At 42.5% G+C, this 15,885-nt stretch overlaps 2 protein-coding genes across 7 annotated transcripts in view; both read left to right on the forward strand.

Moving 5' to 3' along the window:
- The window catches only part of CNKSR3 (CNKSR family member 3), a 64,101-nt gene extending 58,018 nt beyond the window's left edge, over nucleotides 1-6,083 (forward strand). Inside the window, exon 10 of one of the 3 annotated variants that reach the window (XM_072856073.1) lies at nucleotides 297-6,083. In XM_072856073.1, coding sequence (XP_072712174.1) covers nucleotides 297-595 — 299 coding nt within the window. In that variant the 3' untranslated portion in view covers nucleotides 596-6,083. The remainder of the gene's footprint in view (nucleotides 1-296) is intronic. The other 2 variants (XM_072856072.1, XM_072856070.1) reach the window with 2 other exon arrangements.
- A 5,264-nt stretch (nucleotides 6,084-11,347) lies between these two features.
- Nucleotides 11,348-15,885, forward strand: part of IPCEF1 (interaction protein for cytohesin exchange factors 1) — a 90,042-nt gene continuing 85,504 nt past the window's right edge. For 3 of the 4 annotated variants that reach the window (XM_072856074.1, XM_072856078.1, XM_072856077.1), the window contains exon 1: nucleotides 13,724-14,080. The gene's annotated coding sequence lies outside the window, so the exon portion shown is untranslated. Of the gene's footprint in view, nucleotides 13,664-13,723; nucleotides 14,081-15,885 lie in introns of those variants that run through there. The other variant, XM_072856075.1, reaches the window with a different exon arrangement.

The raw sequence follows: 15,885 nt of genomic DNA on the forward strand, positions 1-15,885 counted from the left end.
GCATGAAGGTAGTCTGTACTAGCAGTTTTGATGTGTGTGAATCTGGAATTTAACAGTCAAATGGTATCCACTCTGTGTGTGTCAATTTATTTTGTTCTTTGTGTTACTTCAAAAAATATTAAAGATGCAAAAAGACATAAATCTATTGACAGCTGCTTATGTCCAGGTGTGTTATGAAAGGTAACCAAAAGCTAGGTAATTTGAAATGTAACCAGAATCTTTTCATAAAAATAAAAAATGTTAGTGAAGGGTTTTGAAGTCAGCAATAATTGGTTTTCCTCCTCCTGTTCATACAGGTGAAGATGTCCTCTGCAGGTACTTCAGTAATGAAAGGATACCCCCAATCATTGAAGAAAGCTCCTCCACACAACCCCCCCTCTCAAGACCAGTGTCTGACAAGCAGTTAGTGAGGGGAACGGATTATATTCGAAGCAGCAGGTGTTTTATGAATACAGACCTCCACAACAGTGCAACAATTCCTTTTCAAGAGGAAGGTGCTAAAAAATCCTCTGTTACGTCGTCCACAAAATCTTCCTCTGCAGAGCCTTCGCTGCTGGTCAGTTGGATCACGAGACTGAAATTGTTGACTCATTGACTATTGTTCACAGGACTGTTACCAAGTGCCTTTACTCATCGGTCAGACTTCTCTACTTTTCAGCTTAACTGATGCATAGTGACTAATGCGGTGTTCTTTTCCTGGAGAATCTTACATTTTTGCCTTTTTGTTTGTGATTTTTGATGGATCAGAGGGTTTCATAGTGCAAGGAGGGAAGAAAGATAAAGATCAAGTTCCTCTTCCTGGTCAAAAGCTTAGGGCATTTATTCCCCTGGAAATGAGTAAAATTTCAGTGATATAGAGGCCACATATGACTTGAAATATGCATAATGACTCAGAGGAAATCATTACATTACTGTAAAGTCCAGTGGCACTTCAGTTGTCTGAATGCTCAGGGGCTGGTGCAACTGGCTGGGTGTCAGAGTATGTAGAACTCAGTGAAAGTTGTGTTACTCTCCTGACCAGGAAAGATAAGCAGGGACACAGCAGTTTCATGCAACTTAGTGATGCTGTTGCATGTACTACATGAGATCAACCTTGTGGGGAAGAAGTGAGTAGTGTTGCCGTTCTTTCTCTGATATCCAGAGATCTTAGGAAGTCTTAGGAAGAGAGTTCTCTTATTCAGAGATCTTAGGAAGTTGGACTAATTTAATTATAAATCGATCCAACCTGATATATAATCCATTTTATTGAAATCACACTACAAATAAAGAGCGCTCAACAACTGCAGTGCTCATCTGTAAAGATACATGGATTGCTACAACATGCTAAGGAAATGCATCTGTAGAGGTGGTAAAAGAAAATATATTTTTTCCTTAATTGTTTAAGAACGATTTGCTGTTAACCAAAGTAAGCTTTTAAAGACAGTCCTGTTGGACTTACGAGAACTTTTACAGTGGTTCAGTTTTTGAATGATGTGTTGTTTTTATGAAAAATATGTGCTATGATACATTACAATTATAAGACATCTTGCTATTTTCTATATAGCTCAAATTTTTCCCTCTCCAGAATTTTAAAGTAGCATTGGGTATTTTGGGAGGAAAATAAAACTTGTTTAACAAAAGAAGAAGATACTAAAGAGGTATTGTTTAAACCTGAATGTACATAAGATTGTTAGTATGCAAACAGTTGTGTTTAAAGTAATTTAAATGTTAAATATAGTTGTATATATTTTTTACACTTACAGATACAGTTTGTACCTTCCTGTCTGCGGTACTGGGCACAGATTAGTCAAATGAAAAGAAAAAGAAAGCCTCTTGTATTCCCTGCTAATTATAAGACTAACTATTTTTGTAGATGATACATTGCCAACAGCCTTTACTCCTTTGGTCTTGCTGAAAAGAAGAATAATTTATATTTAATAATGGGTGGGGAAAGAGGGAGGTTAAATGCTAGTTTGCACTTTGGACTGGGGCAGGAATCGTATGTGATAAGACAAGTGTTAAAAACATACCATAATTCTGGCTGTGAAGATGTGACCATTCTGCTGCAACAAGCTTATGAAGTTGTGCTACATCCCTGCAGAGACAGGGTGTTAAATTCAGTTCTCAATTAATTATGTTTAATTGTGACTCACTTGATTTAGGTGGGGGCTGGTTCGGACTTTTCTGATCAAAGCAGATTATGTCTGTCTTGTGCCACTCTTCTCCACTCCCTGAGATGGCAGTCTGTACTAGAGACGTGGCCAAACACAGCTGCAGTACAGTTGAACCCTAGACCAGTTTGATGCTGCCTCTGGAAGAGGGCTGAAACTGTCATGTTGTAGGCACTGTGATGTAGTATAGTCCAGCCCCAAATTGACTGAACTGTTTTAAATTAAATCAGTTACTGAACTAGTTTAAGTCAGAGAAGTTGTCTAAACAAGACTTTTTAAAATGGAACTTTAGCTCATCTTTAATGTCCTGTTTTCCATGGTTTAAAAATGAATGGGGAAACGTCATGCATATCGATGTGGAAGAAACTATGGATGTACTTTGTTTCTTTGGGTTGCACCTGGGCACACTTTTAAGACACTGAAAAGTTTGCTTTCTTTGTTTGGTTAGGTTCTCTTGAAGTTTGATCCAGGAGTAGTGAAATAAGCTTGCCCTAATTTAACAGGTAGCTTTAAATCACTGCAGCTATGAGGAAAGAGGAGTTTGTAAGCATTTAGGCAGAATGAAACTTTCAAAATCTGCCTTGTTGCCTAAATACAAGCTAATCCCCCCCCTTCCCAAACCCAAACAGCCACCCAACCAACCACTGACCTCTCCATGTTCATCCTCTCCATGCTCCAATGTCCTAACCATGCTGATTTAAGGTACTGAATTTGACCTTTTGTCAGTCAATCATATCCAGTAGTTGATTGTCCAGGGAAAGAGTTGCCTGGCTCTTATGAACAGGGGAAACAGAGGTACTTTTCTGGAAATTACCAGAAGTGGTATTGCATTTTCTCAAAATCACAGAATGGCTGAGCTTGGAAGGGACCTCTGGAGGTCATCTGGTCCAACCTGACTGCTCAGGCAGGGCCAGTTGCCCAGGACCATGTCTAGACAGTTTTTTAATATCTCCAAAGATGGAAACCGCACAACCTCCCTGGGCAACGTGTGCCAGTGCCTGGTCACCCTCACAGTAAAAAAGTGTTTCCTGATGGTTGGAGGGAACCTCCTGTGTTTCAGATTGTGCCTATTGCCTCTGGTTCTGACACCGGGCACCGCTGAAAAGAGCCTGGCTCAGTCTTCTTCGCACCCTCCCTTCAGGTATTTATACACATTGATAAGATCCCCCTGAGCCTTCTCTTCTCCAGGCTGAACAGTCCTAGCTCTCTCAGCCTTTCCTCGCAGGAGAGGTGCTCCAGTCCCTTCACCATCTTGGTGTCCCTTCGTTGGACTCTCTGGTGTGTCTGTGTGTCTCTTGTACTGGGGAGCCTAGAACTGGACACAGTACCCCAGGTGTGGCCCCACTAATGCTGAGTAGAGGGAAAGGATCACTTCTTTCAACCTACTGGCAATACTTTGTCTAATGCAGCTGAGTTTCCACTGTAAATTAGCCGAGATCATTGAAAACACATTCATGCATGGTTTCTCAATCAAAAAGGCAAATAATGTTGGGGGTTTTTTTCCCCCTCTTGAGCTTTATCCATCATTTGCAGATGACACCAAGTTGGGTGGGACTGTTGATCTGCTTGAGGGTAGGAAGGCTCTGCAGAGGGACCTGGACAGGCTGGATCGATGGGCTGAGGCCAGTTGTATGAGGTTCAACAAGGCTGAGTGCTGGGTCCTGCACTTGGGTCACAACAACCCCATGCAAAACTACAGGCTTAGGGAAGAGTGTCTGGAAAGCTGCCTGGCGGAAAAGGACCTGGGGCTGTTGGTCAACAGCCAGCTGAATATGAGCCAGCAGTGTGCCCAGGTGGCCAAGAAAGCCAATGGCATCCTGGCTTGTATCAGAAACAGTGTGACCAGCAGGAGTAGGGAAGTGATCGTGCCCCTGTACTCGGCACTGGTGAGGCCACACCTGGAATACTGTGTTCAGTTTTGGGCCCCTCTCTACAAGAGAGACATTGAGGTGCTGGAGTGTGTCCAGAGAAAGGCAACAAAGCTGGTGAAGGGTCTGGAGCACAAGTCTGATGAGGAGCGGCTGAGGGAACTGGGGTTGTTTAGTCTGGAGAAAAGGAGGCTGAGGGGAGACCTTATCGCTCTCTACAACCTGTAAGGAGGTTGTAGAGAGGTGGGGGTTGGTCTCTTCTCCCAAGTAACAAGTGATAGGACAAGAGGAAATGGCCTCAAGTTGCGCCAGGGGAGGTTTAGACTGGATATTAGGAAAAATTTCTTCACCAAGAGTGTTATCAAGCATTGGAACAGGCTGCCCAAGGAAGTGGTTGAGTCTCCATCCCTGGAGGTATTTAAAAGATGTGTAGATGTGGCACTTAGGGACATGGTTTAGTGGTGGACTTGGCAGTGCTAGGTTAACAGTGGGACTCGATCTTAAAGGTCTTTTCCAACCTAAATGATTCTATGATTATTGATGGACTTTTGGCCATTGGACTGTATGTATGCAGAATAAATATAGCAGAACACGATATACCTGGTTTTGTTGCAAAAGGCACATCCTTAGTACCGTGAACTTACCGTGTGCTCAAGTAAGCTACCTTGACTTCTTGATACTCTTGTCTGCAAGTACTGCTTACTGCTCACTATGCTGCAAACCTTTTTATGTAATGTATGGTACGTAGGAGTCTTTCTCTGGGAAGCTGGCATGTTATTGGCCTCAGCAGAGGTGTTTTTTTTCCCTTTTTGATTATCAGATGGAAAAGATCCAATAGCTGTTCTCAGTAGTAATAGATAGGCTATTTTGGGTTGCAGTATGAATTGTAGATATTGGATGCACGTGCTCTTTCCCTGCGCCTCGACCTCTCATGACTTTTTAATGCAGTGACTTCACTTACGGGAACAAGCAGTTTAACACAGTTACCTAAAATGTGGCCATATCTCTGGTTTTTTAAACATGAGGAGATAAGTGCAGTTGAAAGACTTATGGGAGCAGACTCTACTCTTTCTAATATCTATAAACTACAGCTTTTTTCTTCCTATGCTGGTGACGTTGATTATCGAAAAGCAAATGCATCAAGAAAACTTAAAAGAACAATAAAATAGATAGCTTTAACTTCAAGCACTTGATAAGTTGAATTAAACACCAGACCCTTTTTTCCTTTGCCTGTATAGCTATTTAAGATACGTAACTTGACCTTCTTCCAAATGTCTGCGTCTTTTTGAAGACCTGATCTGGTCTTGCTACCCAGGGGTAGCTGTTAAGTTATTGGCTGCAAGATTCTCCTCTAATATAAATTTTTATCAACTGTTGTTGGGCTTTGTGATTATGCAGTCATCATTCACTCTAGAAATATTGATTAAAAGTGAAAATGAGTTTTAATTGACCCATTTTGTCCCTTTTCCTGAGAGAAAGGAAGGAAAAGAAGGGAATATCTGTGGGAGACACTTGTTCATAAATTATGCCAAGTTCAAGGGGAAGTAACAGTCCCCTCTTTTCCTGCATGGAGTGGGGAGGAGGTCTGAAGAACTTAGGGAAGGCTGTAAGTCCATAGCCACGTGCAGCCCAGGTATTTTGAGGGAGGACCACTGCTCCGTAGCCTGCCTCTGATCAAGGCTATTCTTAACCATTATGGCCAACCCTAGCTGAAGGAGCCTCACTTATATCTTCAAGGACTTTCTGGCAGCTGCTTTGCCTATGTGTATGTCACACCAGAGCTTCTCTCCTCCATCCTGTGGAGCCCCTTGCTATATGGAGTGGTTGTATGTGGCTCTGAGAGGTGACTACTAAGCAAGGGTGTTTCTTGGCTCAGATATGCACAAACAGTGTCCAAATGATTTTGTTACCAGAGAAGGAAGCATGTAGCTTTTCCTTTCCTTTATATTTGTTCCAAAATGTTAATAATACTAGAAAGGTCTTTCCCAGATAATTGATGGAGTAGATGGGGAAGTCAGGCTCTGATTTGGAGAGGCGCTCCATCTTGTGTAGAGAACAAGCGTGCTGTTGCCACTGGATGATAATGCAATTGGTTGAATAAGCTGCTGCAGATGTATAGCAGCAGCTAATAAAGTCCTACATTTTTTTTCAAAGAAACATTGAAGTCCTTCACTGCATGAACACCAAATGAGAGGGTAAATACAAGTACCAGTGTAGGAAGAGAAATAAAGTGAAGTTGCAAGGAACTGGTAGAAAGCACATCTTTAAGAGCAGCTTTTACACCGTTCTGTGAAAAGCACTTGGACTTTAGATGGTTTGCTTCCCTACATGACCTCTCTTCCCTAGCAAAGAACAGAGATTAAAACCCCCAGCTTTCTCTATGTCTGTGCACAACGTGCAATATTAACCAGCTGATGTTTAGCAAATAGCAACATGACACAGATCATTTACCACTAGCATTACCATTTGTGAGAAATGCTGCTGTTGGTTTGGGAGAATGGTTTAAAATGCAGGAAAGACCCATAGCAGTGCATGTCACAATATTCCCAAGTGTGGTTATTTTTATTCTTTACAGTAGCAGCTCCTGTTAGAAGTTCTAGTGTATGGAGAAGTGTTAAAAATTCAACTTTTTCGGATTGTTCCTTTTGCATTTTAATCTTACTCAGGGTGAAATCTGTCCTGTGTTTGTGGAATAATTTCTCCTACCCAGCTTTTCTGTTCTTCCTCTTTGTACCATATTAATTGAAAAGTGAGGGGAAACATCTGAAAAGTCTGAACTCCCGAAGACAAGTGCACTTTCTTTGTCCAAGAGGTTAAATTTAAAAGATGTTGATTGCTTAACTTCTTACTGTGTGTAGTGAATATAGAGAGTGCTCTCTAGTTTGGGGGTAAAAACAAGACCCACAGATCTAGGAATAAATCACAGGCAATATCTTTCTGGTATAAGCTGATAAAAATGTAGGTAACAAGTTAGAAACTGCTATTATACAGAAACGTGGCTTGTCTCTTGGTATTGAAGGTACATGTATCTGTTATAACAAAAATTATGCCTAGGTTGACTTCCCTAATGAGTACGACATATGTATCCAGGTATCCTGCCATGGTACAGTACTCCACAATGCTCTGAATACTCTGTCACGGTGGCCAAACACCACAGTTAATTGGAAAAGATTGTAAAACCCACAAAATTGAAAAATAATATTTTGTACTCTTGCATATATGTATAGTGAGGTTTCAGAAATGTGCACTTCAGAAATATTGAGCAGGCTTCTGTTTTAGTCTGTAGAGTATTTGCAAGCCAATACCTTGGGTTCCCTTACATAAATATTGTGAGAAAATAGTATTCTAGATGGTAATGTGCAAGAGGAAATACGATCTAAAAATGAATACTAATGGCTTGTAGAGACAGAGTTCAGGGCAATTCTTCAAGCAATGTGTTTCCTCTAATATTATGGATAATGAAATTTATCAGTGTTTGAATTCTGGATGACCAACAGAGGTGGACAGAGTACTGTGAGTATTATACTAGTTTTATACTAATCAATGAACTGATAACCTTTTCTTCCTCCTAAGCAGGGCTTCTTTTAAAAACAACATACTCCATAAGCTGGGTGCTCATTGAACAGAAAGAGAGGGGTGGGGGGGGGAAATCTAAAATTTAGCCAAACCAGGAAACAGATGGTGAAGACTAGCTTTATAGTTGGAGAGGATAAAGAATCTTCTTTTTAGAAAAATAATTTTTTGTCCAAATCTGATGTCCTGTTTTTATTACATTGCCAACAGGCAATCTTCAGAAACTGCTGTATACCTTGTAGCCACATCCTTGGATAGATCAAGTTAAACCCCTCATCAGGCTTTTACTTGGACCTTGATGATAAATTCAGCTCAAACCTTTTCTGTAGGTTTTACTTCCTCAGGAGCTTTTCTGCATTCATCAGTCAATTTTTGGAGTCTCTTGCGCATGATCTGGGCAGAAAGACTCTTGTGTGCATGCGTTCAGAACTGCCTTTGCCAGCCGGATTGGTATCTTGGAGGAGGGTGGGTGCTGGCTTGTGCTTGTGGTTTCTGCACTTATCTAAGTTCTTCTTCCCCCGGCTTCCACCGTATCTCCTAGTGCACCATCTCAGAGTGTGAGTAGGAAATGCTCATGCCCAACTGGAAAGAAGTGTTGGGTCCTTTGGAGTAAACTGACTTTGTTCTGCTGTACCACTGTGGCTTCTTTCTTCTCCTTAGTCTGAGTTTTTCTTTGCGCATGCTGTGCTTGTGGAGCATGCGCTCTTTGTGGCCATCATGTAGAAATGCTTTTGTCATCTTGCAGGCTGTAAGGTTTTATAATGGACAAGAGCTCTCGAGAAAGCCATCAACTTAAACTAAATGTAGAAAGAGCGCTCCAAAAAGACTCAGTTTGGAGAATAAGGAAAGAGGGGCCAGGCTAAGCTGAATGTATGGGTCTGTGTTGTGTTGAACACCCTTTCAGCAGTATAGCAGTAACTCTGCAGAGAAAACAACCCACACAAGTGCTACATGCCCATTTGTTTCTACTGCTACATTTGTGTGGTGCTGGAATATGAAACAAGGGCTGTCACTCAAAGTAGTTATATATAGTTCCACGCATAGCACTTGAGCTGTAAGATGCATGACAAAAGCAGTCAAGAGCTGCTGTCGATATGCTGTGAAATTATTTTCACCAAATTCTACTGCCTACGCTGCTGCTGCATCAGTTTAAAATAGTAACCCCTCTTTATCCTGTTGCCTGCACAAAGCAAACCCAGCTCTCTGCAAGTGTGTAATCATCAGTTTTGCTGACTTTTGTGATAGTAGGTAACTGCTGGTGAGATTGTGTCATTCCCACAGGGCCTCATGCAATGGTCCAAAAGCTTAGTTAGTTTGGGTTACTCTGGACTCAGTCCAGAAGTGGAAAGTCAAATTTAAAAACAATATTGCTGGGCCAATATCACTTACAGTTGGGATTTTTTTTATGCATACTAAATATGAAACAGGCAGGAGTTGTTTGTTGCACATAGTTTTCCAGTAGGAAGAAAAATGAGGATTACATATTTGGTGGAGAAATAAAAACCAGACCTTTGAGTGTCCTCCAGTTCCTGCCAGTGGGAGAAATGTGTTTGTTTTAGCATGACATAGAAGAGAGGTAAACATTTCTTTTTAAACCTCCCTGTGTGGCCACCTCAGTTGTTCAGGATGATGTAAGTCACTGACTTTCCCCCTTAAGTGGTTATGGAGTTAACCTAATATATTTTTTTGGGAGAGGGCAAAGATATCTTTTCTTAGGTGATTATGTGATTTGTTAACTGAGTATGGAGACGGAGGAATTAACCGGAGGAATTAATAAAAAAACCAAATGCTGGACAGTGCTGATTTGCAGGGATAATCCTTGGAGTCAGTTTGTGATTGCAATTTCTGTTTGTTCCCTGGGCTCTGTTGAGGATGAACGTTCACCACGCACGGTGGCATTTTGGCAGCTAGGCAGCAGCCAAAGGATCAGAGGACAGCCAAGTCCACTTTACAGTGCCGCTTTCAGCAAAAAGGGTTAGTTGCTTGGGTTTGGTTGGTTGGTTTTTTTCCTTAAGTGTAGCCCTCCTTCAGTACGGATGGGCCAAAGTAGGAGCTGTTGGAATGTACCTGTGTAGCAACCCGATGAGATCCCGATGAAGCCATGGACTGTGCTTGCTGCTGGTGCCCGGGTGCCACGTGTTTTGATGTACTCTGGGAGTGCCTTGGCCCGTAATGAGCCTCAGACCCTTGTGAACCTTCCCTTAGGGGCTTTTTTGTTTGGGAAATATTTACTGAGAGCCATAGAAAATGCCACAGTCTAAACTGATATGTGTATTTAATGGCTTTTCCTATTAATTGATTGCTTCTCAGTGCTACTTATCAACGTGTTTCCCTCTTCCATCCCCCATTAGCTGTTTCCAGTGCAAATGCTTCTAATGAAATCCTCACATTTCCAGTGACAATGTTAATAATGCCAAGTAGTCACAAATGGGCTATAAAGTTCTATCTGTAAACTGTAAAAAACCAAACAACAAACCAAAACAGAAAGAAACCCCTTCTACGTTATGAATAATAACTTAATGAATAGTAACGAAACTAAGGATTTTCACCCTGGTGAAATGATAAATCTTGGATGATTTATTTGGTTTTATTACATGGTAGTAGGAAGCAAGGGCAGTAGTTCAGGTATTGTAGGTTCTTGTAGAGCAACTGTGGTGTTGAAATTTCTCTCCACAGAACGTGAACAAAGGTTTTCTTAAGCATAGCACGGCTCTAGCTGACACTGTCTTTCCCAAGCCTATTGAATGTGCCACTGAACATGCAGAAGTCTTAATATCTTCTGGCACAGCTCCTGACTGTTTGTTTCTGGTGGGAAGTTGGTATAAGTTGCTATAACTGAGTAGGATGAGAACAAAATCACTGATCTCCAAAAAGAATTATGTCCCTTACCCTTCTTCCTTCTTTCTCTCTGACCTTCTTCTCCCTACATTAAGGCCAATGGACTTTCCAGAAATTTATTGCACAAACAGCTACAAAGCTTTTAGTATTTATAGCATAATCTAGTTTGTTTTGCTGTCTGAGATGGCCAGAGCTTTCCAGTAAAAATAGTGCTGCTGACAAGACAGTATTTCTAAGCTCTTTATTCGCATAAGAATTCCTCTCTGCTTAGTAAACTGTCGGCTTAGACTCTGCTTTGAAGCTGCTTAGACCACCCCAAGCAGTCCTTGGTCCTTTAGCTCCAAACACATTGGCTTCTTATCACTGGAGAGGAAGAAAGGTCTGCTTTTTCTCTTAGCTCTGAGTTTTGTAACTGGATTCGCAGTTCCCGTTGGAGAGGTGGGTGCAGACCTACCGCACAGGCCTCCTGCCCTTCCTGCCTGGCCCTCCCCTGCTGTCGTGCATTCGCTTGGCAGGATGGAGGGACAAGGAGGAGCCCATCAGCTACAACAGCAGTCCCTCTCTCCTCCTCCTCCCGCTCAGGAGCTGAGCGATGGGCCTTTGGTTCAGCTCTCAAAATACAGATTTAGAAAGCTTTTGGTTGCAGAAGAGACGAGTAATTGTTCAGGTATTTTTTTAGAAGTAATAAAGACAGGAAGTACACACATTTAGGAATTTAGGAAGGAGTGCAACTAATTGTTTCCCAGTCAGAAAAGTTGCCTGGGAAGCTGCCGATGTGGCTGGGGATTGACCCCTGAAGCGGCAGGCCACTGGTGAGCTCCATGGCCCCCTCTCCTGCCGTCATGCAGGGGCTGCTTGGTGGCTTTTTTTCAGGAATGGATTTGATTTTTAGTAACAGCATCTGCACCGACAGCTTCCTCCTGCCCTGTGGCAAGCAGGGGTTTTCCTTCCTCCCCCAGTGTGGCTTTTTTGTGGGCTGGGAGCCAGGTGAGCCTCCCTCCCTGTTGGCAGGGAGAGAGGGGAGAGGCTGGCGTGGTATGCTGGGTCATACACCTGGTCCGCGTGGGCTGTGTGGTGTCCTGTGGCGAATAACCTGCACTTGGTTGCTGTGACTGTGGTCCCGATGAACCATAGGTCAGAACTAGCTTATGAGTATACTTGAATAGCAAATGCATCTGGGACTAGAAAACTAAAAACCAGGTTGAAAGGCTAATGCAATAACATACACGAGTTGTTGTTCTTTGATTTGCAAAGTTTGTTTTCCTGTGGAAGTGTGGGGACAGTTTGGAGGGATGATGTGTCCCACAGCACAGTGTTAACGCACGGGTGACCTGAGGGAGCCATTCTTTAAAAACCAAAAAAGCTGTGACAGCGTGAGCTCCTCGTATGGCACGGGTATGATTCACCTAGTGCTGCACAGAAAGGCCTTTATTAAAGCGAAGTGGGCAAGGAAGCTGGGGTTGTCTGGGAGAGACTGCGAAGCGAGGCACTGAGGCAGACACCCGGGGATGCTCACATGTGGGTGAGCCTGGCCACAAGAAATGCATTTGACTTGCTACTGACTGGAGTTTGCTGTTGTGCTTGGGATGGATATGGTCTGTGTGTGGGGAACAGGGCCTCTAGCAGGATGTGGAAGAGGCTCAGGTTTCAGTATCATGACTCATTTTCCCAGTGGTTGACCAAAGACGGGGAGTGTGATGGGAAGTACTCCCATTGCTATCAAGAAATGGCGGGGAATGAAAAAACCATCACCAGAAACTTGAAGTTCAGAAAACCTGAACCACCACCGCTGGTAACCGAAGCACATGGCATCTCCCACAGCTCACTCCTGCAAATGTGGATTTTTTTTTGTCTAGTTTCCAATGAAGTATTTGACATCTTTTCAAAATGCAGAAGATTTCGGGCACCGTCTGGTCTCACACAGTGCTTGCTGCTCACGTAGCTGAGTGTGATAGGAGATGGATCTTGGCGAGGGTGGGTGAGTCTGGCAGTGTTAACTCGGGGCAGGAGCTGCAAGGTGAGAGTTGCACCAGCCTGACTAGTTCGATACCAGCTTTTCAGGTTGGACATGCATAACATGTCTACATCTTGAAATGAAATGAAAGTCAGTTATAAAAAACCAAAAACAAACAAAAGCCATTAGTGGAAGAAGAGATGCTGCCAAAGCATGGTTCTCTGGTTGCTTTCTGATACTCTCACCTACCTTGCACCCCTAAGACAAAATCCCATGTGGTGCCCTAATGGAAACGGGCCCACTAGGTGACCCCAAAGGCTTCCTTCTGTTGATCAAAGCACCAGGCCAAGCAACATTTCTGTTATTTTTCTTTAGGTCTTGAGGGACTTCCAAGTGATGACCAGTCCATTCAATGTGTTGCCACCTTCTCCCTTTGCTTAAGCAAGGTGGCCTGTGGTGGCATGGGTGCTGCACATGCACTTGGGCAACAGTCGTGTGTTCCTTTACATGGCTCCAGTTTGGCTGCCCTTGCTGAGCACCTTGGGCAGCTTCCGCATTGTCACGCTTGTGCGCCTGCAGAAGGCAGCGTTGTGTTCGACGTGCTTGTGCTGCTGCTGTTCTCTAGGATAAATAAGCATTTCTCCTCCTAAGTAAACAGGGCTTGTCTGGCAAGAGGTTCTGTCCAAGGCAGCGCTAGGTTTGATTCTTCTTTTTACTTTTTGTGTCAAATCTGTTCGGTTTATTAGAGCTGTTCCTGATTTATGGCTGCAGGGGTGAAATGAAAATAAGATCTTGTTGATGAAGAGGATTCAAGTGAACATCTGAACAAATGAAAAAAGGCCAAGGAAATTGGAGAAGTAAAAACAGGCACTGTTTCTTCATCTTTGAGCAGTGCTAAAACAAAAATACACCAAGTAAATGGGTATGCGTTTTGTATTTGTGTGGTTTTTGCTCTCGGCCTACTGTCTGGAAACTTTTAATATTATTCTCCTGCAAGTTTCTAGACAATGAGAGTATCTTGAACTTTCAAAATGTAGCTGCAGGTAACTTTGTGGGACATTTATGATCAATCTGCTGCTTATTGTGCTGTTGTATCTGGGAGAACAGACTGCTTGCAACATCTGGCTCTTCTGTTCCTTTCCAGCCCTCCCACTCTAAAACCAATGCACATCACATCAGGTGGCTTTCGAAATGATGAGCTCATCACTAGATCCTCTTTTCACTGCCCTGTTTGCTGCAGCCCTTGAGAACAATAGAAAATGGATTTTTAAAGGCTGGAGGTACTGCAGTATATGGTATATACAGGTAGATGTAATTATTAATAGGTTTGAGAACTGGAGCTGTTGTAAGGTAATGGATATGCTGCTGCATTTTAGATGAAAAGTTGTTCTTCAGATAGAAATCGTGTTGATATGTACTTGGACTATTAATTACGTGTTTGATTCAGAAATGCACAAAGCAGCATTTGTGTGCAACTTCAGTAAAGTTCACGTGGAAAAGCTGAATCATCCAAGCCATCTGAATGATGCGCACTATTCGGTGGTTGTTTTCTTCAGCAGGCAGCTGGTGATCTCTCTTCCTGTATTCGGGGCAGGGGGGGAAGAAAAGGAAGACAGGAAGGAGTCTCCGTGGGGGGGAGCCCTCTTGGTTCATATGTGCAAACTTGACGATTTTCCTGAGAGATCTCTAGATTTGTGGTAAGTTAAAACTATATTCAGAGGATTGAAGAGGCAATATATATCACAACTAGGTTATAAAATGTTTTTATTTTGAAGTAATAATGCTTTATATACTTTTCAGGCATGATTTGCTTAGTGTAATTTGTATTTCAAGCAGTGCTTCATGGGGAGGACATGGGAGTTGTGCTAGGGCTGGGGATCCTTCAGACTGAGTGGCTTCTGTGTCTCCTGCTCCCCTCTCGGAATCAGGAGGTGCACTGTGAGATTTGGTGCTTCTCCAGCCAGAAAATGGTAACTCGACTTACCCCTTGTGCTGCCTATGTTGTAAACTTAATACTTAATTTACATGTTTACCTACCTAAGTTCAATGGTAGTGAAGGGCTGTTTAATGCTGGAAAAACTCCCAGCTAAGGAGTGGGGGACACAGGTGATAGGGCTGGGGGGGGAAGCAGTAGTTTTGCAGACACCCCCCCCACACACTTCCTGCAGCTACAACATCTTTTGTTCTGCACATATAGGATGTATCTAGTTTTCTGTGAGATATTTTGTTTACGTTGACTTTGGCAAACAAGTTAACTGTTTTTTATGCTCTATGCCTTTATTACAGTCTGTCTTATCTATTTAGATCATAAGAGTTTTTTTGTAACAAGCCATATCTTACAGTTGTAACTTCCTGAGCACGCTGGTTTGGTGATATAATTGGCCTCTAGGCACTTCCATACTAAGTAGTAATAATACAGTTCAAAAGGCCTAAAAAGCAGCAGCAAGAGCCTTAGTCTGGAATGGAAAAAGCAATGCAGAGGAGCTTTGCTCAGAGATCTTCCTGTTGGCTTGATTTTTTTCCCTTTCTTTATTTCCCAAAGCTGAAGAGGGACACAACCAGCAGGCATTCAAATCTTCTTTTGAGTCTATACCAACCTCTGTGACTATGTCAGTATGAATAATAATCTGCCTGGGAAATGATGGTAAATTGCTTATATTTCTAACCAACACAGAACAGAAAAAAGGGTCGAGGACCTTGTTTTAGGCAGGTTCTTCAAGCGTTTCTCATTGACTCAGCTAGGGGGGCATTTCCATTCCTTTTGGTGACTGTCATTTTAGGGCTGGCAGTGCCAGTCACATAACCTGAAGTACTCACCACAGCAGGTACTTCTAATGAGGGGACAACAGCCCCCTTAAGGGCTCTTCGCTTAGAAAACACTGGCCTTTGAGGAAATACTAAATAAAACGATGTTGCATAGTCTTAAGAAGAGGTGAATAAATTGGTGTCATAAGAATAAGCATGATATACATTTCTTACATAAATTTTTAGGGCAGGTTTTTATAGGACAAGAGATAATAGGCTTAAATTACAGCATGGAGCTTGAAGTTGGTGGAAAAATCTAAAGTCAAGGAGAGTTAAGCACTGGTTTAGGCTGCTGAAGGAAGCTGCGGAACCTCCATTATTTGATGTCTTTAAGAACAGGTTAGGCAGCCTCTGTCAGGAATAGCCCAAGTATAATTGATCCTGCTGGGAGGGACAGACTTAATGATCTCTTGATGTCTTTTTCCAACCTTATGAATCTGCAGAGATGTGAGTAGGCCCTATATAATTGCATCCTGGTAGAGTTCATCAAGTGCTTTCAGGTCGTTCTGGATAAAAGCCACCATATGCATGTCAAATCACTATAATCGTAGTGAAGTTTTGAGGTTTAAAGGAGCCTGAGGTAATCGAGTGAATGCATGAGAAGATTCAGTTTGGTGGAAAAACAACAATCAGTACAGTGGAAATCAATACTTTTGCAAATTTGCTGTTGTCTAGAATAAAATCATCATCTTCTGCA

Source organism: Ciconia boyciana, chromosome 3 (assembly GCF_034638445.1).
Source record: "Ciconia boyciana chromosome 3, ASM3463844v1, whole genome shotgun sequence".
NCBI classification, from domain to species: domain Eukaryota; kingdom Metazoa; phylum Chordata; class Aves; order Ciconiiformes; family Ciconiidae; genus Ciconia; species Ciconia boyciana.